This window comes from Manis pentadactyla, chromosome 7, assembly GCF_030020395.1.
Source record: "Manis pentadactyla isolate mManPen7 chromosome 7, mManPen7.hap1, whole genome shotgun sequence".
Classification (NCBI taxonomy): domain Eukaryota; kingdom Metazoa; phylum Chordata; class Mammalia; order Pholidota; family Manidae; genus Manis; species Manis pentadactyla.
In genome coordinates this window covers 102,120,683-102,145,168 of record NC_080025.1, presented here as the reverse complement: position 1 = coordinate 102,145,168, position 24,486 = coordinate 102,120,683, and the positions used below count along the sequence as shown (strand labels likewise).

General features: G+C 40.2%; 1 protein-coding gene across 4 annotated transcripts in view; it reads right to left on the bottom strand.

The window, feature by feature from the left end:
• CREB5 (cAMP responsive element binding protein 5) overlaps positions 1 to 24,486 on the bottom strand; it is a 385,945-nt gene that overhangs the window by 7,516 nt on the left and 353,943 nt on the right. For 3 of the 4 annotated variants that reach the window (XM_036897402.2, XM_057504611.1, XM_057504613.1), the window contains 2 exons: positions 11,846 to 12,169; positions 7,711 to 7,941 (listed from right to left, as the gene is read on the bottom strand). In XM_036897402.2, coding sequence (XP_036753297.2) covers positions 7,711 to 7,941; positions 11,846 to 12,169 — 555 coding nt within the window. The remainder of the gene's footprint in view (positions 1 to 7,710; positions 7,942 to 11,845; positions 12,170 to 24,486) is intronic. The other variant, XM_057504612.1, reaches the window with a different exon arrangement.

The following is a 24,486-nucleotide window of genomic DNA, read 5'->3' as shown; positions in this document are numbered from 1 at the left end:
TGGGATTACCTGTAAATTTGTAGCATGCCTTCAGTTTGGCCCTCACATTTACCAGAGGCTTTCTGAAGAGGCTAGATTTTAACTCAAGAGAGGAATCCTATTAAAAGTCCAGCATACACCCTTTAGGTGATGGAGGCACATTTCTTGGGTGGGAGTGTCCAGTCTATACTTACTAGGTGACTCCAGGCAGGTAACATACCCACCTGAACTCTGGCAACCTTGTTGAAAGGACAGGTAAAAATAGCACAAAGTTTTTTAGGTTGAGAGGATTAATGAAATGATAAATATAAAACAAACCCTTAAACTATGCCTAGTAATTCTTAAGCACTTAGTAAAATCAGCAATCATAATAATCATTTTCACACTGTGTTACAAGCTCAGGTTGACCTTCAGGGTGAGAAGGTGAATGGGAGGCATGCATTGGGAAACTGTGTGTGGCAGGATTAGTGGCTTTGAACTGAAATGTTCTCTGAATAAAATGACTAATCTACCCTCAGATTTTCCCAAAGAAGTTCCATATGGGCTATAGAGTTCAACAGAGCATATTCTCCCTGCCTGGTGCCCACTTAACAGAAGGCATGGAATCACACTGAGCAAATACTGATCTTCTATTAGGATGAGATTAGCCCAAGGAGGCAAAAGGCAGTGACGTTTGGGGGCCACGACTGAACTGATTTCATTGGTTCATTAACTAGGTGGGCTGATTTTAGTCTATAAACTCTTTTCTCCCACAGGATCAGGGTGTTGTGTATTGTGCATTGGGTTTTTTTTTTTCTTATTTACTTAGGTAAGTGCCACAAAGTTCTACTTTAATGTAGTAATTCACAAAAACAGGTGCACAGCTTTGTAAAGTAAAGCACTTGGCACCTTTGTCTACAAATACAAATGTAGAACAGAAGGTTGGTTCCAAGGTGCTTCCACTTGATAAAAGTAAACTGTAAAAACACCACTATCTCAAATAAGCCATTACAGTTGTGATAAATAATACCCTCTTTCTGGCCAATGTTCATTTGTGGCTGTCTGGCATTATATTCCCTAGTAGGAGACTTTAAAAAATATGCATACAGAAAAGCGTGTTTGAACATTGCTGTCATTAAGTTGTAGCTATACTTGCAATATGAACTTAGCTTTTCAGGCATGTATTTATCACCTAGAAAAGCAACTTTGGGATTCTAGAAGTTAATTAAAAAAAATTTTTTTGAAACGTGTTTAAAAGAATACCTCCCATTTCCAAATTCATTTGTGAAATACATTATAAGCAATCAAATGCTGAGTAACATAAATAACAAAATAATTGAAAACCTCATCTACAAAATGTTTTGTCATTCTCCTCCAAACCTCACAAAATAAAAATGCCTATTTGAAAAATCAGCATTAATGAAGAATAAATCACCTAATTGCATGGGAAAATTGCTCTTAGCTCTGAGAATGTTCAGGAAAGTGAACTGTACCTCTTACCTCCAAGTAAGGGTGACTCATAAGGGGCCTAGTCAAAGCCAAAACTGATCCTTGTCAATTCTGGGGTCAATGGGACAACTTTATTTAGAAGACAATATATTTTTGCCTTAAACACTCATTCTTTTCTGTCTGATTTTATGCCCATTTAAATTCTGACATTCTTCCTTGCTTTCCCAGCTCCCCTCTCCTTAAAATACCATGTGTGAAAGAAAGTTACCATCAGACCATTAAGTAGAAGGCAACCCCTGGTTAAAAGCAAAAGAAAAAAAGGAGAGAAAGAAAACTAAGATGTGTGAATATATATTTTCTTGGCCTCCAGATGGAAAGTTGTATTTACATTTGGACTATAGAAAGGTCATTTTTCTGAAACCACAGCTGCTAGATGCCTGCACCCTGAGGAGAGGCCCTCAGCTCCGGACCATGCAGACAGGGGTTCTTAGAAGATGGAGTCAAGCTCCAGTTTTTAGTGAATCCTGCCAAACTTTTCTTCTGTGACCTAGGAACAACAAATAAGGAAGGTATTTAAAACAAAACAGGATTCTCCTGTTTTCTTGTACTTCTGGAAGAAAAAAAATAAAAACTCATTTGGAGCCATCTTGGAGTGGTTGATCTTAGTCTCCATTTCTTCCCTCACTATGTGCTGGGCAGTCACATCTTTTCTAGGGAGAGTTCAACTTCCCAGATATGAAGTGTTCACTGTCCCTTCTTTAAGAAAATACTTTGAATTCCATGTGGGTTTCACAATTGCAAGGGCTCACTGTCTACAGTACTTGGTATGCTCCAAACTGTTTTACAATAAAACTTTTGCTTCCATGACATGTCAGAATAAAAGCACCAATCACCACTATGAACAGCATAAGTGGTGTCCGGCCTATAATCCCATGGAAAATAAATGACTTTGGTGGCATTATTTGTCTAGGCATAGCAATAATAGACAGTTATGTTGTAATATAGAAACCGAGGCTTTGGGAGTTGTGAGGGTCTGTAAAAAAGTAGGAACCTGGAGAGTAGTATGACAACTGACCATCATTTAAAGATATATGTGAATATGGACATATTTCTTAGTGTAATATGTTAGTAATTATGTTATTTAGCTGTGTTATGGTTGGAAAATGAATGCCAATTAATAGTCTCCGTAGAGAACAATCAGCCTCTTGTTTAGATCATACACATTTAACTATGATGCTGAGCAGGGTTAAGTAAGAGTCTAATGGCCACAGAAGCAACAGAAGTTTATGGGGCAGCTTCCCACAGAAAAAAAGGAACTCTCAACTAGGAGTTGAGAATAATAGGGTTTGGCTTCCCAAACTGCCACAACAAGTAGTGTAAAAAAAGATGGTTGGACTAGTTCTCTAGTTTCTTTCAGCAAGATTTTTACTCTATGAATGTTTCTGTGTTGCCTTCTAATGAGAAAGCTAATAACCAAATAATCTAATGAAGGACTTGATATTTTATTCTTTAAAGTTAACTACTTTTGCTATTCTAACATATGCTTATATTTCAAGTCTTATATTTCCTAAGGGATCCAGTTCTAGCACCTCGTGCTTCCAAATCTAATCAGATTCCAAGCAACATTTATAGTTTCATTGCAGCATAAAATTTCATGTCCATGTTAAGTGTCCATATTATTCAGAGAATTTATAGAGCCTGTATATATAGATCCTATGTGGGAGCCTTTAGGTTAAGAAAGATCAAGAATGGCTTCCCTAGAGAAAGCAGAGCAAATGTATGCTGTGCACATGCATAATCATCTTAACGTTTCCATATTGATGGACTGACTGATGTAGGAAATACACAAATACTAGACCACGCTTTGAATAAAAATCGTTTTCAAGGTAACATAAGTAGAACCACCTTGAATTCATTTTGAAAGAGAACAACCAGATAGTAAATGTTTCAAAATGCATGAAAGAAATCAAATTTGGCCTGTAGCTCTAGTAGGGAAATAAAAACCAGGACTTCTGAAAGGCGTTTTCTTACTCTGAATTACCTTGCTTTATGAATTGAGGCAAGTCACCATTTTTTTTTACTCCCCTGTGTAGGTTATAATAATAGTTCAAGATCTTCATATAGAAGTACTTTGCAAACCCAAAATATTAATAATCAGTATTGATTCTCCTGCTGAAGTCAGCCCTTCATTTTTTTATTTCTCTAGCTAGTTTGGGTTTACTACTCTAAACCATTTAGTCATTTGAATGGGGACCATAAGGGGGTGGATGCAGTTGGATTAATCTGTTTTTTTTGTTTTTTGTTTTTTTTTTGAGAGGGCATCTCTCATATTTATTGATCAAATGGTTGTTAACAACAATAAAATTCTGTATAGGGGAGTCAATGCTCAATGCACAATCATTAATCCACCCCAAACCTAATTCTCGTCAGTCTCCAATCTTCTGAAGCATAATGAACAAGTTCTTACATGGTGAACAAATTCTTACATAGTGAATAAGTTCTTACATGGTGAACAGTACAAGGGCAGCCATCACAGAAACCTTCGGTTTTGCTCATGCATTATGAACTATAAACAATCAGGTCAAATATGAATATTTGTTTGATTTTTATACTTGATTTATATGTGGATCCCACATTTCTCCCTTTATTATTATTATTATTATTTTTAATAAAATGCTGAAGTGGTAGGTAGATGCAAGATAAAGGTAGAAAACATAGTTTAGTGTTGTAAGAGAGCAAATGTAGATGATCAGGTGTGTGCCTGTAGACTATGTGTTAATCCAAGCTAGACAAGGGCAATAAAACATCCACGGATGCAGAAGATTTCTCTCAGAACAGGGGGGGTGAGGTTCTAAGCCTCACCTCTGTTGATCCCCAATTTCTCACCTGATGGCCCCCCTGCGACTGTGCCTGTCTTAGGTTGTTCCTCCCTTGAGGAATCTTACCCGTCTCTGGCTAACCAGTCATCTTCTGGGGCCATACAGGGAAATGTAAAGTTGGTAAGTGAGAGAGAAGCCATATTGTTTGAAAAGGTTAGCTTTTTACTTCTTTGCAGATTTATGCCCTGTGGCTGGATTAATCTGTTTTTAAACCCATAAGGTTGCCTTGGGATGAAGTAGCACCCCTATAGAGATGTTTAATACTATAATAACATACTTTAAACAAGCATTCTAAAAAGTCCCTAATAGCTACATTTGCAGTTTTTGGCTTTGGGAAATGTCGTTTTATTAATATGATAAGCCCAGAAAGCTTTCTGATGCAAAGGAGGAGTCTGTGCCAAAAAAATCATTATCAAAATGGGCCCTGCAATATGGCCCCTCCTCTGCGTTTTTTGTAGATTGGCTGAGGCCAGGTTTGGTTCATTCTACAACAAAGGACTTTCACTTTGTAAAGCAGCAGTTCCCATCTGGCCTCTTCTCTTGCCAAGTCCCAAACCTGGGCTCGGGTGTCTAAAATTTCAGCGGCGACTTGGGCCATGTGTCTTTGCACTAAAAAAGAAAAGCAATTATTTCTACAAGTGACCAGATGATTTCCATATCATCTACTGAACAAGAACCATCCACTGAGCACCATATTAGCAGTTGATGAATTTAGAGCTGATCTTAGCCACCATATTCATGAAAAGAATGTGGATTCCTTACGTTTAGGAACTTCTAGAATAAAAGATCAGAGCAGTGGGTTAGGTCAACAGAAGACTTGCTTAGGTCCTCCTGTGACTACTGGAAGACTCCTCATGTCCCCTGAGCCTCTCAGTTCCTTCCTATATAAAATGTCCCATAGGGTGGTTTCTAATATTTCCCTTAATTCCTATACCTGTGTCGACCTCTTGGGCAGAGATTTGTTGTGAGACGAGGAAATGAAGTCTGGGAGTTTGACTTTGTTTTCTTAGGTCTGATTTTTTCCAATCTGAAACTCTGCAGCCTAACTAGAAGGTTCTATGCTGGAAAACATCTCAAAAGTGGCAGCTGGCCATCCAGACCTTGGATATTCCGTTTGGCTGGAGTTTGTTTGCTTAGCACCTTCCACTTCTGTTTACTTAAAATTTGGCTCATTGGCCCAGCCTCAAGAGACACCTTTTTCTTTTGACAAAGGTCCAGTGAGAGGGAAAGGGTCATTCAAAGGTAGCAGAATCTGCATATCCTCTCCAGCATCATGAGGCATAATGCAGGGCACACACATCACAGAAAGCATGGAACAGATGTGGTTTCTGTCCCTCTGGGGAAAGCAGTGGCTGGAACAAACCAATAATTGTCACAGACTGTCCCTTTCTTGGCTTTAATGACCAAACATATGGATGCCTGTTGAGTGGCCCCAATAGGATTTTTTTTTTTTAGTTATTTAGGTATCTAAATATCTTGTAGATTTTGCCCCCACAGGGGACATTTGGCAATGTCTGGGACTTTTTGGTTGTCACAACTTGGGGGTGGAGTAGAGGGTGCTACAGATATCTAGTAGATAAAGGTCAAGGGTACTTCTAAATATGTAAATGAATAGGACACAACAAAGAATTACTGAGCCCAAAAGTCCACAGTGCCAAGATTGAGAAAACCTGCACGTTTTCATTGTCCTCTTGCAGACTTCAGAACTGAGAGCAAATTCCAGGGATTCCCACACTCCAGTCACTGCAGAACCACTGCTGTAATGTTTGTTAGGTCCACCTATACCAGAGTTTTTCTTTACTTAATATGTTTGTACAAATTAACTCATTTTTAAATGATTTAAAATGATTCAAAAATAAAAATATGATTACTATTAAAAATGCTAATTCATGTTCTACCTAAAAGCTTCTCAAGTAACTACTGTGCCTGCCAGATTCTAGAATTATAGACTTTCAAATTGGAGTGACTTTTGAGGCGTTTGAGTCCAGCCATCCCCATCCCACTGTGGCTTGACTCCCTTCAGATATACCCCTGCCAAGTGGCCAAACAGCCAGTTCTTGGACACTCCAAAGATGGGGAACTCACTCATTTATTTCAAAAACAGATACTGAGTGTGCACACTTGGGAACTCACCATTCTAGCTGGGTACCATACTAGAAATGGGGTAGGTGGTGGGGAGAGATGGTAAGAAGACGCAGCCCCCTCTTTCACGTAGCAGATAAGCTAGTGGGAGGAATTACTATCTTATTTCCTCCATGTCTGCTATATCTGTTTCCCATGTTTCTCATGTCTATCACAAAAAGAATAATAAATTTAGGGGAAAAAGTGAACATCCATAAAAAACAATTTTCAGTCCTTGTATTCCCCAAACTTTCTTTGTATATTTTCAATTTGTACCCTGGATGCCCCAAAGCCACTTCCACTTAATGGAATTGAATATGCAAAGGCTTTAGGGGTTTGGCACCCTAATTGCCCCTTTCTAAGGATGCACAGAGAACCAGGTGGGAGAAAGGGAAGATGACCTATGAACTACTGAGGTGCAGATTCTTCCTGTTCTGGGCAATCTTTCCCCCTCTTCCCTCCACTCTTCAGCCATTTCTCTGCTCCTGGCAGCACTGGATTATGATCCACAGCTCTTACATCCATCCTTGGACTGCCTGTCACCTAGCTATTTAGTTGCTTTTTTCCTCCTGGTGAACAGTGCACTCCTTTTTGCATTAGAACAAATGCCTTGAACTGCATCATTTGTACAGTCTGCTGGAGAAGCCCTGGGTACTGCAGTTTTGCTCCCCTTTTCTCAAATACTCCTAGAGGTGGCCTTGATACACAATGTCCCCATCTGAGCCACCCACAAAAAGCAAAAAATCAAGATTCAAATCTTGGTGAGTTGAAAATGAAATGGAAACATGTCTTTCCTTATGGAGCAAAATAATAACCATAAACCTTCCTTTCCTCCATAAACAAAAATATAGATAATCTAGCATACATCAAGGCAACCCCCTCTCCAGTGAATATAATGAGCTGCCTTTCAGTTGAAGATTTATTATGTGCTAAGCAAACTGCTTTCCTCCCAACAACTCTATGGGGTTATTATTCCCATTTTATAGATGAAGAAACTGAGAGCCATAGAGGTTAAACACAACACGTAATTGTTGAACAGGAGTTTGAATCTCTGCCCAAAGCCTATCCTCCTGACCGTAAAGCTCTGCCTGTCAGGTTCTTCCTCTTCAGAGCTTTGCAGGCAGGTTGATTTAAAACTGAAGTTATTCTGTTTTGTAGACATTAATACAGTCTGAGGAGTAAGACTGCAGTTGCTCTGTGGGCTAACGTGTGGTATGACTGCTTAGGTCAACAAGAGCCTGCTGGGACAGGAAATGCCAACTGTACACAGGGCCTTTGAGTCCTGAGAGACAGCGGCCTGCACCTGAAGCTGCATGTTTGTCTGGGTGAGTTCTTCTGCTTTCTTTTCCAGTGACATCACCCAGACCTTCCTCTTCTGTCTGCAGCGGGTGGCGGCTGCCCGGTTCCGTTCCAGAAATTTCCGCCGCCTCTCGTCGGGATCCTCATCCACCACCCTTCGCCGGCGCCCCCCTGCGGGCTGGGGCGGCTGTATCGTCTGGGTTGGCTGCATCTGTTGTGTGGCTGGTGAAACCTGCTGGGAACGAGGGGAGGAAACCAGGATAAGGAAGGAACATGTAGGGTGCGGGAAGAAACCCAAGCTGGTGTTGAAATGCAAAGCACAGAGAGTCAGTTGCTTCAGCAATGACATCAAACTTGTTTTCTAAGAATGAAGTAAACAATGAAGCCACACTCATGAAAAGAAAAGGCATCACTGAACTATTTCCTGTGATACTTTGGCAAGACACAGGAATGACTGGTGAAAAGAGAGTCAAATGGATTCTTCCCTCACAGGAATTTGGCTCAATCATGGCAAAGGAAATATTTGTTTCTCCTTCAGATGTTAAAAATGTTATTTAAAGTGCCAAAGTATGGCTACTGATGAAAACAGAGAGGTCAAGGGTTACTGTCACAATCGTGATGAGTCTTCCGTCATCTGCAGAAAACTCCTTCTGGGCGGGCTGTGAGCTCTTTTTATTCAAACCGTGTTCATGGAACACACCGCTGGGACATGACCGCTACTGGGACTCCTGTCAAAAGAGCCTCGGGAAGCCGGGAAAGCAGCTGAAATCCTATTTTCACGATTTCACAGTTCTTAATGCAAAGGACTAGCTGGACTTGCACACTTCAGGTGGGTCTGCCTGCTCCTCAGAGCTCTCAGACAGGAGTTACAGGAGGCTTTCCTAGGTGACTGGGAAGCAGCGCCTCTGAAAGGACACGATCGATGACCAAGAAGAAGCGCTGAGCGGGGCTGTGCGCCTGAGCAGTGAGGAGGGACGGCTGCACGTCACCACGCACTTTCAGCTAAGGAAATCCTTGGAGGGGCAGAGCGCTTTATTAGAAAGGTTTACTAAGCTTGCGGATTCCTTGTAAGGCCTGTGTGGGGCTCGGCTACATAGAAGTTTTTGTAGAACTTCCACACCTACAGCTTTTATTTCCCTTCCTGAGGCAGACACACAGCACCTAGTGACACTTCTACGACTGACACTTTATGTGTCTGGACACCTAATGCTTTCCTCAGTGCACTTCACTCCTTCCCTTTTTTTCATTCTTAATAAAGGGTGTTTTTTCTGGTTTCCTCTTGTTTCTCAGTCACTCAGGCTTATGGCTGTAGTACCTATAAAGTTGTTTTACAAGCGACATTTAACTTGTAGAAATAATAGGCAAAAAGTTTTAAAAATGAAGCCCAGCAACCTTTTCAACCACATTCCAATCCTAGGATAGAAATCAATCAGAATGACTGTACAGGCACTGCTAATGGCTGCCGGCTGACACCAGCTGACTGACAGTGATGTAGTTTCATCCTAACTCTATCAAACTGTATATGACTAACTGTAAAAGAATCAGGCTCAGGCTTGAGATTGGACTGCATCTCAGTACCTTTATTTAAAGCAAAGGCATTTTCTAAAACTGTTTATTGGTAATTCCTTTCCTCCCAATCACAGAGGAATAGCAAAATAAGTTAATTGTCTACAGCCTTACTCATCAGAGTGGCTACTGAAGATGTAACCCTTGCTCCTGGCAAACGTTAGCACTTGTTTCAGATGCTACTTCTGAGCTAACTACTGCAAAACAAAGCTTTAAGGGGGAACATGCTACCCTGGCTGTTTTTGCCTTTACATTGCTTTTTGTGAATTAGCGATCTCTAATTGCCAGCCCTAGACAAGACTCTCAAGTAAGCAAAACTGGGTTTTAACCTCCATTCCAAGTACCTCTCTTTCAATACTGTCCTCCTACCCTAACTTCAACCAGCCTGTATTCCCTGAAACTTTCCTGCACCTTCACCCAAAGGAGTAAGTTATGTGGTGGTTTCAGGATCACTCCAGGTTCAGGGCTCAAGGTGTGGTTTGGTTAAGAGAAATTCCTAGTGTCCGAGGAGTGACTCAAGAACTCTGAAATGACATCCTTATATGCAAGAGAATCATTCGATGATAGAAGAAATTGCAAATGCAACCCTACAACCAGAATTGGTGTCCCTGGTAATTATTGCTTCTTACCCTTTATTTTTAAGATAGAATTCTGCTGGCATAGACAGTCTGAAATTTGGGGTAAAAAATAATGAATTGTGATTTCAAAAAGACAGAATTTATTCCAAATCATCTTAGAATCTCAGAGTTGGAGGGACTTTAATAAACTTCTATTCCTATTATTCTAATAATCATACAGTTAAGCAACAAGATAAGTTCTTGGTAATCAGTCAAGTTAATACAATTTAAGAGTGAAATTTTGAGTATGGTCTAAATGATCTGTCCAAATTTTACCAAGTCAAACCTGGACTCTTTTTAGTATAAGCTAAAAAAGCAACTGTTTGTGCAGCTAATTATAATAGCAATTAGCTAATTGCATATACAATTGACCACTTACTTGAAATGGAGGGCGACTGGCTCACTTGTAATTAGTTAATGAATGGTTTTTATATTCAAGAAGTATTAAGCTTGTCAGTGAAGTAACTTGTCTACAAAGGCAACCAAAATGTGATACTGCCCTTTTCCTTAAAAAATAAGGACACATGGATCTATTTGTTCAGATGTTTTGGATAGAATTTTATTGCTAAACTACTTGCTAAATTTCTGTCACATTACTTTGGTTTGGAATTCATCATGGCTAATGTGTATTGAAAATTGTGCTAAGGGCTATACAGGCATTCTCTTATTTAATACTCCTAAGAGATTATGAGTGTAGTCTATCTTTACCCCATTTTGCAGATGGGAAAACTGAGGCTTAGGGAAGCTAACTGATCAACCACAGTCTCACAGCAACTAAGGTGGGAAAAGAAATTTTTCTTGCTCCAAAGCCTGGACTCTTACTTGCAATATAAAATACATCTTAGGACCTCTGCAAAAGTAAGTTTACTTAATAAATAAGTTTATCTACTGAATAGATTAGAGAGTTGCTTGTAGATGACCCATTTCGTGAATGGCTCTCCAGGTTTGGGATATGTTAGAAAATGGGGTTCCAGAGCTCAAAAAGCTGCCTGGTATGAGGTACAGAGGCAGATGGAGGTGACAGTGAATAAGGGTTCTTTGGCGATCCCAAGCTTCCAACACCATTCTGAGCCAGCTGGTTGGAACCTGGCAGTGTGGAATGGGTGGAGGGACTGACAAAGGTCATCCTACTTGAAGATACAGAGTCTAGGGCTAGCCATCCCCTTAGACATGCCCTTCATCTACTCACTAAAAATTTAGTTGGTTACAGGGACCTGCCTCTCTTTTTGGGTTGGGTGACATAACGTCTGCCTGGTCCCCCAACCCTCTTTCAAATGAGTCTAAATGCTGGCTTTTTTTCTAGCCATTCCTGGTGACTCTCCACCTCTGGGATTTGGCCCTTCTGTTGAACTGATCATCTGCAGAACTTGGCTCTGTCTGCTCCCTCCAACGCATTTCACATTGGGTGGGATGAGTCACCTTTCTTCACCATTTACACAGCACCTTATGCCCTAACATCCATCACCAGGCCTCTTTGTCTGGAATCGTTACTCTTTAGATTTTTAACATTTACTGTTACTCAGAAGATTGCCCATTGTATTTAATCGCCATTTTACAGGTGACAAAACTGAGTCTCTGATGTTATAAAGCACTGCAGCTAGGACTGCAGTTAGAGTTAACTTATTTTTCTTATTTTTTATTCACATGTTCACATGCTTAAATTCTTTCTAGTGCTTCTATTGGTATTACGGTCTTAGGGTGAACTTTGTAACACACTCCAGAAATACATTTTGGAGAACTGGAAGTTTACATTTGCCCTTAGAGACTAGAGCTGAAATTTACCGTATTATTTATAGGCAGGGTCTTATCTGTCAGGGTCTTATGGGTAACTGTTACCTTCTAGGAATGAACAGAACTCCCCAAGGTGTCAGAGAGAACACTTGGCTTGTCAATGACCCCCACATTAGAGCTTGACCATTATTAAGAAGGGGGAAGAGATGATGGAAAGGGTCTCACCTGTGCTTGGTTGCCGGAGTGCAGGGGTGGGTGCGGCGAGGTCTGGTGATGTGCTGGGTGTGCGTGAAGGTGGGCGTGCGAGTGGTGATGTGGGTGGTTCTGCTGGTGGTGGGGCTGTGGATGGGGGTGGTGTGTGGGGTGCTGGTGCTGGTGAGGGTAGGGATGGTGGGTTGGCAGTGTCGGGTGCTGATGGGGGTGTGAGTGCATGTGATGGTGCGGCGTCTGGTCCTGCCGGGAGCCCATCATTTCCATCATGTGGCCCATGGTGTTCATATTTCCATTGGACATGGCAGCAGGGTGGTGAGTCAGCGCGGCCTTCAGCCTCTGAAGCAGAACAGAAGGAGAGGGGACAACTGAGGTCAGTCCTGTACAGAACAGGGATTTTGAATAAAAATGACTCATATTTTGAACTCCATAATATTTTATGATACTACTGTTAGCATTTATTTTTACTGGTAATAGTATGGCTTTTATGTTAGTTTTCAAATTTTCATATATATTATTGTAGTAGGAGGTCAATGTCAGCCAGGAATGTTAATTAATTCAACTGTCACAGCAAATGAGAGGGTAGATACCCCATCAAGATTTAGACAATCAACTACAGGGTATTTCCTACTATGTAATGTTTCATCATACCCTATTGACAGCTGAATGCAAGTATAAACTAAATAAAAGCATTCAATACAGTAATGCCACTAAACACAGGGCTCATCTGATGTGGCACTGTGTTTTGTAAGGGTCACAAGAATAAACGATTTTTGTCTCTCAGAAGATTTCTTGGACACATAAAGCAAACAGCCTCAAAGTTTAGAATACAGGAACACACAGTACTAATGCTATTTTAGGACTTCAAATTAGATTAGTAATCCATACATTTTGGAGGCAATGTGTAGTCTTTTCCATAGGTTACCATGCTATTTCTCATAATCTCTCCCTATAATTTAATTTTCTCAAACAATAACTTTCTTCTGACTTTGGGAAGGAAGTGAGGCAAAGTAGAAGAATAGGGAGTATTGCACTTCTACAGCTTCTTTGGTGGCCACATCGACAGGAATATTTCTAATACAAAAGCACTATCATTAACAAACAGATACACACACAAAGAACTTCAACAGGGATCTAAAGAGCAGGTTGGCAAACTTTATCTATAGCATCAGATAGTAAATTATTTTCATCATTCTATGCCTTATGGTCTCTGTCACAACTACTCAACTCTGCCCTTTCAGTGCAAAGGCATGTACAGGTGATATGTAAATAAATGAGCTGCTGTGTTTCAATACAACTTTACTTAGGGACAGGATGTTGGAATTGCATATGATTTTTGCGTGACAAGAAATGCTATTCTGTTTTTGATTTTTCCCACCATTTAAAATTGTAAAAACAATTTTTAGCTCACACACTGTGCAAAATTAGGCAGGCAGCAGGCCAGATTTGGTCCACAGGCCATCATTTGCTGTCTCTGATTTAAAAAAATCAGTTGATAATCAGCTCCGTTGCAGTTTCTTCAAAATTGTTTTTTCTTGTACACAGATAATTATCATTATGTCCTGAGGGCACAATGTGCTAAGTACTATATAATACAGTTATTCAGTGGAAATGAATCTCCTGCAGAGGTGACAGTGTAGCTGGCAAGCTCACATTGGCTTCATGAAGTATTTAGCAGGGGACCCAAAGTTCTCTCCTCATTTGTGTACTTATCTGATTGATAACAGTGGTGTGTAATCACTGTGAAAAAGAGGTGTTGTGTTTAAATGCTGAAACTAAGGATTCTCAAGCAGTTAGAGTAAACTTTTGATAAATACCAATTCAATTCATCAACATCTTTAGTAAAACATAAAGAGCCCCTATTTGTAAAAAAAAAAAAAAAGTTGGGGGAGGAGACTTTGGCAAACTATATCTTAATATTAAATAATCACTGAAAACATTTCCTACGTCTTAATTTAGTATCACTGAACCCACTTGCCTCCTGTTTTGAGCAAACAGCTCCTAACCTTTACCATGAGAATCCTGAAAAAGTTAAGCTTCTGGAATCCCTCAAAAAGATCAGAGGCTAGGTGTTGTGTTTACTGTTAAGCAGAAAAGTGCTAATATGCCTCGTCTTCAGTTTTTAGAAGTGATTTCATTGTTTTTATAAAAATGCACATTATAAAAAATTTAAGCATTGCTTTTTACAAGTACAACAAAGTCAGCAATAAATGAACCAAATGGTTTGTTTATATTTGGTGGGTGGACAGCATTCCAGACAATTCTCTATATGTGTATGAAGAGATGAAGGAATAAGTAGAACAATATCATAACAGTGGGATCAGAATAAAATGTTATTTTTAAAACTCTTATTTGAATATAACATAAGAAAAGAAGTGAAAATGGAATGAATTGCTGGTACATGTTTCTTTACCCCAAGAAAACTTTCTAAATGTTATCTCCAAACCCAAGGATAAAGAAAATTATGAAAAAAGATCATATCAAAATCATTTTTAAAAGTGACATGTTAGACAGTATTGATGGACTTTCTGGACTATTCTTTGTAGTTTCATTATTATAAAAATATATAGCTTCATAGTAAAATCTACTACAAGAATATGAGGTGTCAAAGTAAAAGTCATCTGCCCACCCTTCTCCCTGTAGGCTCCAGTCCCATTCCTCAGGTGTAACCACCGTGAATCCTCAGACATACCCTTAGCATTGATAAGAGTACATCTGTGCAAGCCCTTTTTATGATATATGGTTTCATAGCTTGCTTTTTTTCACTTTAGCAATATATCTTCAATACCATCCTCTATCAATAAAAATAGCTAATAACAATAGCCTGCATTGATTGAGCACTCTCTAAGTGCCATTCCTCATTTATATTTTACAAGTATTAACTCACCTAGTTCTCAGAACCACTGTTAAGGCTCAAAAGAGAGGCTAAGCCATGTGCCAGGCTCACACTGCTGGGAGGGAGTAGAGGCATGTTATCCCCAGAGCCTAGGAGAGATGGTAACAGATGGTTCTCTACCAGAAGAAACGGTAACAGAAGGCCACACTTTGCTGAAAACAGGAGTAAACTGTGTTCTGCCACCTACCCATCATGGAAAGGAAAAGAAAATAGAAAGAGAAGGACCTAGAAAAAAATGGCAAACACGATGCCATTGCTGCAGGGTCCAGCACACTGTTACCCTGCACAAAATTGGAGAGTCAGACACACTCTTTCTGAAATTTGCCAGAGGGAAGGGTGGACGGTAAGAATTTCCTGGAAGCTCAACTGCAGCAAAGGATCATGGGGGCTCAGCCTAATCACCTCGTTGGTATTTGAGAAGACCGAATCCTTAAATTTTCCCAACACACAGGTCTGCATAAGTCCACCTGTCCTTTCTCTTTGCCCCCACTTCCTTGGGTTGATGACCCTTCTCTGTCTTTCTAATGTTCAGAATATGAAGGTCCAAGTCCCTGGTAGAGCTTATGCATAGGCACTGCAGTGGGGGCGCCCTGCCTTCCCATCAGCCTTGGTTTTCCCAGGCAGGCCTGCACAATTGAGAGTCTTGTCTGGAATGCTCTTTGCCTTTCTCTTGGCGTTCTTGAGCTCTCAGCTCCAGGCTCCTCCTTAGTAAAAATCTCCCTGGTCTTCTGGGAGACCTGTTCTAAATCAATTCCTGTTGCTACATGGGCCCAGAATAATCATCTTCCTCTTTTTAAAATTCAGTTTGTAGAAACGATTTTTAGTATGATTATTCAATTAATAACCCAAATTATAAGCTTCATGAGAGCAGGAACCATGGTGGATTTGCTCAGTGTTAAATTCAGTTTTAGCACAGTGCCTGGTACATACTCAGCCACTGAACTCAAATGTTTTGAATGAAAGAATGAATGAAATAAAGAAAAAGGAAGGAAGAAAAAGAAAGAAAGAAAGAAATGTTCTGAGGTTTGTGATGAGAATGAGGCATTTTCATCTTAGATCACTGCAGGTGGTATTTATGTGGGAGGATGATCTTATCAGTCAGCACAGATCAGCAGAGTCTACTACAAAAGTCAGGCAGGCAGATGGGCTATTAAAGTCCTATCAAATGAGCTCCCTGCTTTATACCCTTCCTGCCCTCTAAAAAATGATAGCATAAAAAAAAACCATAAATAAGCAAAAAGAATGCACATAAACTTCATCTGGATATACTATCCCTGAATGAGTGGCATGGAAAATTGAAATGCCGTTTAGGAGTGGGTGACTATGTTATCCCTTCAGTGCTACAAACAACTTTTCCACCTTTAATAAGAAGCAAGTGGATTCTATGCACCAGATTTTCATCTCTCAAATAATTAGCTTGTACTGTTAAGGGAAATTACCTGATTGCCTCAAGTCTCTTCTTGCATGTTTCATGCCAAGACAATAATACTAGTAAGGCTTATAACATTCCATTTAACTATTCACTTAACAAATATTTATTGAGCATCTATTATGTGCTGGGCACTGTGTTAGGCACATCGCCATCTGCCCACTACCTGAAGAAAAGGTAACACATAAAACCAAAGCTTCTTCAAAGCACTGAAGAGAAAAAATACACACTTAAGTGCAGAAATTAAGACTTTCAAGCACCCCTTAGAGAATCTCAGGCCTTTCGGTTGAGTCCACCCTCCAAACACCAGTCACTGTCACCTTCGAAGGAAAGCAGTGAAGATAAATGATGATGAGGCTGCTCTGCATACGCCATTTAATATTCTCCATGTCATATCTAAATAGTTCAGAGCACTTCTCAATCCTAAAGAGCCTACTGCTTCCCTGTATCCAACAAGAGTCATTGCACTGTAAATCATTAAAATATACCAAATATAGGTATTTGTACCCCACTCTCTTAGGGATGACAAATGGCCAGTAAATGAGTCCAAGCTGTATTCTGCAGAATGATTTTTCTTTCTGAAGCTGAACTGTGTCTTGTTTTAAATAACATTCTACCCAATGCCAAAAAAAGGCAAGGGAGAGAGAGGGAAATTAATGAGCAAATAAACATATATTTTTCAGCTATAAAAGCCAGGGCTATTACTGAGGTGTGACTGCAAGAAAGAAAAAATGATTCTGTTTACTTTCTATCGTCCTCTACCACATCCATTTATTTGAGAGAGCAAATCAGGAGAGGCAGCGAGAGGCCCAACACAGCTGGTTTCAGTCAATAGGGGTCATTTTCATTCGGTCTGTGTATTTTACAAGCTCCTTGTTCACTGGTACCGATGGGACAGTGGGCCTGCTGCCTGAGATCTGAGTCCCGGTAAGAAACCAGCTGTCCATCTCGTCCCATACTGTGCATGGCCCCTGCCATGAGGGCCTCTCTTTCATCTCCAGCTTAGCTCAGTTTTGCATCGCACGCACACTGGGTGAAGCCCAGGTACAAGCTCATGTCATTACTGCCATGTGGGTGTATGTATGTAGGCCTGAGTGAGCACATGCACTCATGGCACACCCACCCACACCCACTGCAGGCAATTTATCTCCCATTAATAACTCACTTGCCAATTAGAAACATTTGTGGAACTGTAAAAACATTTCTCCTCTATCTTCAGCGAGGCTGATTGCTTATGCTTTACAGATTCTGAAAGCCAAGCTGGACTAAACATTATTTGAAATTCAGTTGGGTGGGGGTAGGGAAGGTTGGAGCATTCTTTCTAGAAAGGTTTTCATTAAAAATGGCTGTTGGGTTTTGTTCCAGAAAAGAATGTGGTAATATCAAAATGTAGCGTTGCTGAGTGGCCGCAAGGGGCTGTCTATAAAAGACAGGACAAAATCCATATCTGTACTTCCTTTCCAATACAAAATAATTGCCATGCGTGGCCACCCCAAGGCATTGCTATAAATGTAATTTCTTCTTTCTTTCTCCCCCCATAGTCGATCAGACGAGGTGGTCAACACAGGCTTCTTGAATGGTTCAAAGGGTCAGTGGTGTGAGACTGGATGCCTCCACTGGAGCAGTGCTTACAATATCAATGATTACTGTATCGAGCATTTTTGAAATTGTCTCTGATTTAGTAAAAATAACTGATGTTTGTCCACTGAGTTTTATGACTCTTCATGGCCAGTTTGGATCCCAAAATGCTTCCCAAACTTGAGGAGAGATAGGGGTGGGCAGAAAGAGAGCTGTAACATGGTGCTATGGGACAGTTACATAAACTTTGAGCTTTATTTTGCCAATGTAGAAATAGTTTTAATGCCCACATTCACATCTGGGCTTCAGAATGTCCATTGAGAAAAATCATATAACTTGGATAGCATAGTGGATCCCCAAATCCACATTTATGTCAGCATCACCATTACAACATTTACCTAAAATCATACCTGCTTATTCACTTGGAATAAATATGCTCCTTTCAAAAGTTTATAATGTAACTCAGCTCTGATGATTTCACAATTTAAGTATTCTGCTTTAGATTTTGGGTTGGTAATAAAATTTCCAATAAGGTTACCAGGTTGGAAGGAAAATTACCTGGGAAGGGAAGGTTGCTAAGATCAAGAAGAAAAAGTATTCATACTCTTAGTCATGTTGTCATCAAAAAGTATTAACTCTGAAGATATTAAAAATAATCTAAAGTAAAAAAACAAACAAACAAAGGAATTGTATTATAAATCAATACTCTGGCATACTGGAAACTGATGCTAGGAAATCTCACAAATAAGAATGGTACCTCAGAAGAGTGGTATTTCAGCAGTTCTAATATAAGCAAGGAAAAGAGAATGGCATATGATTTCACTTTCCCATTTTCCACTTGTAGGGATGACTTCTAAAGTAAGGTAAAGCAGACTTAAGTGTTAGGTGGTGTGTAAAATTGTGGTGGTTAACAAGCCAAACAAACCTCAGAGACAAATATTCATGATTTCCTTGCCAGTCTTTTTCATATTAATACCTAACTGATATATTAATTACAGCTCTGTTAAGAGCAAGTCTTCATTTTGTTTTTGTTAAATGAAGAAATTAATAAATGCCCAAGTACAGAATTATTTTATTTCAAATACTACTTCCCTGCATCTCTTTGACTCAGTGGCTGACTTTAATAATTAACCAGGATGGTGAGCATTTTAAGATGTCATACATTTTAGTGAATTTCAGAACAAACTGCTTTTCTGAGAGCAGGAGCTAGTCTTAATTCTACCATAAGACAGCTTTTGGTCCTTAGATAAGTAAACCACCTGGTTCTTTGTGCCTTAATCTACCTTACACATGAGGGCAGGATCCTAAGCTCTCTGTTCCATCAGAGGAATGATCTGAGTTGATGTTTGCTAAGAGTAGAAATCTATTGGAGAAATGCGTTGAATGAATGTCTAAAATAGAGAAAGAAAAGTGATTGTTTCAGAGGACTTCAGAAGAACAGAAGATTTGGAGTGAGAAGTCTTGTTTAAAAAAGCCTGCCTCTAGCCTGGGTGGTCATCTTGAGCTTCAAATTCTTCCTCTGTGACACGGGGATATGTAATGGGATAAGAAACTGTATAGGCCAGAAGGATACACAGAATAATTAGTGGAACAGGGTGGAGTTGTTTTGTGGGCAAAGGGTAATACCAGCTTTTGATTAAAAAAAAGAAAATGAGGTATTAAAAAACTACTTTTTACTAGCATGAAAATATATTCACCTCAGATTCTTATAATTCAAAATTAAGCATAGTAGAATATTTTTCATCCATAAAAAGGAATAAAGTATTGATATATGCTGCAATGTGAACCAATCTCAGAAACATTATATCAAATGAAAGGAGCCAGACACAGGAAGTCACATATTGTATGATTCTGTTTATATGAAACATCTAGAATAGGTAAATCCATAGAGACAGAAAACAGATTAGTGGTTGTGGGGATGGGGAAGGGGAGAATGAGGAGAGACTGCTTAATGGGTACAGGGTTTCCTTTTGGGTGATAGAAATGTTTTGGACCTAGATAAAGGTGGTAGTTGCACAACACTTTGAATGTCCTAAATGCCACTGAAATGCACGCTTCACAGTAAGTAATTTTATGTCACATGTATTTTATGCCAATTAAAAAATATTTTAAGAAAATAAAGCAAAATAAAAATCTTATCTTTCAGCAGACTGCTGATAGAAACTCTTGACTTCATTTGAGAATTACTAATGTTCATTATGATGACACCTTAAGAGAAACACTGTATTGTGAACAATAAAAGCCAAAAAGATATTTTCCCCTATAATGGCTACAGTCAATGCCAGGCTTTTAGTCTATGTCTTAGGGAATTTGGCCTCTCTGCAAGACATTGACACCGTCTTTTCCCTACATCTCTATCATCTTCTAGCTGGCCTAGAACTAAAGAGAAAATGCAGAGGTCATAGCCATCAACTGTGTATGATACAAAGCTAGTAAAGGGTGTTAAATACATTGGAAGAATCAGTATCCAAAAAGATCTTGGCAGACTAGCAGCAAGGAATCTAATAAGAGGAATTTCATGAGGATCATCTTATTGTAACAGCTTATGCTTGTTTAACAAAAACAAAACCAAACAGAACGCAAAAAACCCCAGTATGGTCCAAAGGCAGCTTAGCGGAATATCAGAGGCTACAGAGATTTCATGTGACCTTGTAAAGCATTATTACGTGACTTTCAGCTGCATCAATAAAACTAGATTAGAGAATTTAGTGCAAGAGAGTGAGAGGCCTGTTCACCTCTGCACAGGTCATGGTTTGGCACCATGCAGGTGCATGTTCTCTGCATCCCCTGCAAATCTCAACCTCACACCTGGTAAGTGTTGGATGTTCTCTATAGGAGTATCCCAATTCTCAACTGATGGCTGTACAAGCTTTTACCATTTTTCCCCTCTATAAAAACACTTTGATGAACATCCTTGTATTTACATTATCTTGGCATGTTTGCCTATTTCTGAAAAGTGTTCATTATTTTTTTAAAAATTGGATGAATTGTTCAACCAGTCAGATTCAATTTCTGGGAGAAGTGGTGGTGGTGGTGATGGTGGCAGCAGTGTGCGTGTGTGTGTGTGTGTGTGTGTGTGTGTGTGTGTGTGTGTGTAGGGAATGGGGACTGGGTGTCTGCTGAGGGAGATCTGAAAGGAAGAACTGAGGGTGAGGACACCTGTCAAGTATCAGCTTCAGTTAAAAACCTTTCTTGGGTCTCATTTCTTATTCTATCAACATCCTCACTCCCAAGTGAGGTGTTGCATATTAGAGGGCACCAGGTTCCTTAGGCATTCAGGGATGACTTTGGGTACTAATTTGGTCCTAGTAGATATTATATCCTCCTGGCTGGTTTCTCTGGCAATTTTAAAGGTGCTGAATACACAGTGGGCTTAGAATAAATATTTGTTGATTGCCTGCCTGCCGACGGCCTGCCTGCAAGTCTCCAGGAGTGGTGCCTAACCATGGAATGTCTTTGAAGCGCTGGCCTATAATTTTCTCCACAGAAAGAACACCTTTAGGTGGTGGTTGCAGGGAGAATAATGCCCTTTGTCTTGCTAGCAAACACTATTCACCCCTAAAAACCCAGCACCTGCAAGGCTGGGTAATTTTAGGTGAGGGCTTATTTCCAACGTTTATAGAAGAAGAAAGTCCTATTGGAAAAAAGTAATCCTTTGTTATTTTATTTTGGACGAGCTTTTAATCAGAAACATAGGCAAGAACATATGTTAGAAAAATACATATGAAACATAGAACTTTTCATTTAAAACTCACTATGGAAAATCCATGCTAATGCAACATTAAGTTTGGGATTTTAATTGCACAGAAGTCAGGAAATTCAGAGTTCAAGTTCCCACAGCAAATTTCACTCCACATGTGCATCCTAGGACCTTTCCTGAATGGGAAGACCTAATTATTTGGCAAAAAGCAATGCAAGGAATAGTGAGGAAAGGATTTCTTCTCACTGCTACACCTCCCATAATCCCAAGCAAGATGGACAGTGGTCAACCTCAGCTACCTAAATAGTACTCTTTCTGAAGCACAGCAGTCCTTGGTGACCCTCATGACGACCAGCGCCACTTACCGCCTGAGGGAGGAGGTCCAGGTCTTGGCAGCATGCTGTTTGGGTGGCGCAGCCAGTCGCCATCACAACCCCAGGCCTCCAGCAGTTCCATCCAGTCCCCACACCCTTCTGAGGGCAGCTATCTTCAGTAGGTCCTGCCACCCCTGACCCACTCTATCCCCAGAGGACATCTCTCAGCAAACTTCTGAACCTCAAAGTCTGACTAACAGGCCCTCGGGATTGGAAGAAAGGTCTTCTTCACATCTCAGCCTGGTCCTGAGGAGACTTGTCCAAGTCAGCTGTTCTATATTGTCCTCTTCCAGCTTTATTCCAGTTGTTGGGAGATGGCAAGATGTGTGCATAAGGTGTCTGGCAAAGGGGCTCGAACTTATTAACGTAAGAAGTCACCAGGGGTTCCTCTCTACAGGCAGCAGACTGTATGAAGTATAAGTTGTCCTGCCCCTTGGTATCTATATCCAAGTCTATCTAGCATGCTCTAGTGTGACCAGTTCTGGTTTTCTCCTTGGTAAAATGGCAATGGTATATTCTGGTTCCCATGCTCTCCTTTGCCTCTGGACCTGACCCCTGCCCAAATTCCCCAAAGTGTGCAACACTGATATGGGAGAAGGCGAGGGGGTAGGAAGGTGGGGGTGGGGACAGAGAGAACGAGGCCGTAATAAACTGATTTTTAAGGGCTACTCAACTTCTTTTTTGGGGTTTTGTGAGTGTTGGTGGTCCAAAGTCGCTCAACCAATAGCCAAATCAACTTGCTGTGATGGTTGTACTGTCCTGCTCAAGAAAAGATCCAGGTCTGCCAGGGAATGGTCTGGGTTATATGGTGCTCAACTCAGCAGCCCTTTGACAACACAAACAGCACATTTATAAATAGTCCCTGAGCTATGAGCACATCAAGAATCTATGATGCCACTTGTAAAGTACTTGGTGTGACTGAGTAGGGTGGACCAGGAGAAACCTGCAGGAGACTCCAGAGAAGAAGCATCATCATTAGCAAAAGCTTCTATCAGTGTACCATCTTTAGTATTTTAGGCAAACCACACCAGCGAGAATGAAGCTGTGCTCAACACAAATTCTTTTTTCCCTGCATGTCTGCATTTTTTCCTCCTGCATTTCCAAGAGGAGCCATTTATAACACATAAAGAATCTGGCCACTTGTGTGTGTACAGAAAGTTACGCTTAGGAGAGCATTTGAATTATGCCCAAGGAGATGATGGTGCCAAAGCATTTCCAACTGAGAAGTGAGTCCACTTCTTTCTAAGCTGATATGTTTCCAAATTATGTTGGTTCTCACATGCATGTACACAGTTCCATTAATAACCAGGGACTGAAGAATATCAAGTATTCTATGCTCTTTCCTAGCTTCAAAGTTTCCTCTGAAGTTTTCCCTTTTTTGTGTCAGGATGCATGACCTACAGAATACATGAAAAACTTGGCACATTTTTGAGAGTGGAATTACAGGTCCTTGCTAAGCTTTTTACCTCTACATTTCTATTGTCTCCATGGTGTACAATTCAATGAACCAGAGATCTAAATCTACTATTTTACTGCCTACAATACAAGTAATGGGGGCGGTGGGGTGGGGAATGTGGAAACATCTCTTTAAATCACATTGTCCAAACTGAGTACCATTCTAAAACTGCCAAATAGAAAGCTTTCTGGTTGATTTATTAATTGAAAATGGCCTAAGAATTTATTTTCTAACAAGCTTAAGATATCATTTTCACGATCTGTCTTCTTTTCCAGCTCAAGCAATTTCTTTTCTGTCTCCAAATTTCTCTTAAGCAACTGCTCACCAGGGACTGACAATAACATAGTAACTTGCCCTAAATCAGTACCTTCCTTCTAGAGAGAGAAAAGCGCTTTGCAGATATTAAACTTCGGAAGTAGGTAATGAAGATCATTCCCCACATTTTGGAAATGTAAGAAACTCCTGTGAAGAAATGTTAAGTCACCTGCTTGGAAGCCAGGGCAGGGAAGGGATCTGACTCTGATGTTGTTTTTGTGGTGCAGCCTGACAGCTTCTGGTTAGAAGATGGTGGATAATAAAGACCATGGTGGGAAGGACGAAGGAAGGCAAGAAGCAAAAGGACCGAGGAAGGGAAGAAGACATAGAGGAGAGTAGCAAGAAAGCAAGCAAGTCAGCTCTAGTGGGAGGTGGAGAACATGCTCTTCCCAAGGGCTCTGATATTTGCATTTATTAACTTACAGTGATAAGTCAGAGAATCATGGTAAAAGGGAAGTGGACACAAGATTGAGTCAAAGTATTCCAAGCTCAAAACAAGCTCAATTCCCTTTTTAAAAGAATTGTCCACTCCACCTTAGTTTCCAGATAAATTCATCACCAAAATGTATTATCAAGTGGTTTTCTCCTTTTACCATATGCCAGCAAGAGAGAGTTTGGATTTGGTGTGGCAGAAAAGGAAGAAACTGCGTTCTGTATGGTTGTTTTATATATGAATAATTATTATATATAGAAATTATCCCACTTCTGTAAGGTTTGCAAACCATGTGTGGTTAACCAGAAGCTAACAAAATGGTTAACCAAACGTGTCAACTACCAAACCAAGTGGAAATAGTGATGGCAGATCAAGCAATGGGGATTTGTTTTCCCAGTTCTGTGACCCATTCTCCCCAGCAGCCAGACTGACTTCCAGAATGGCAGCATATTTAAGGAGCCTGTTTGGGGTGGTG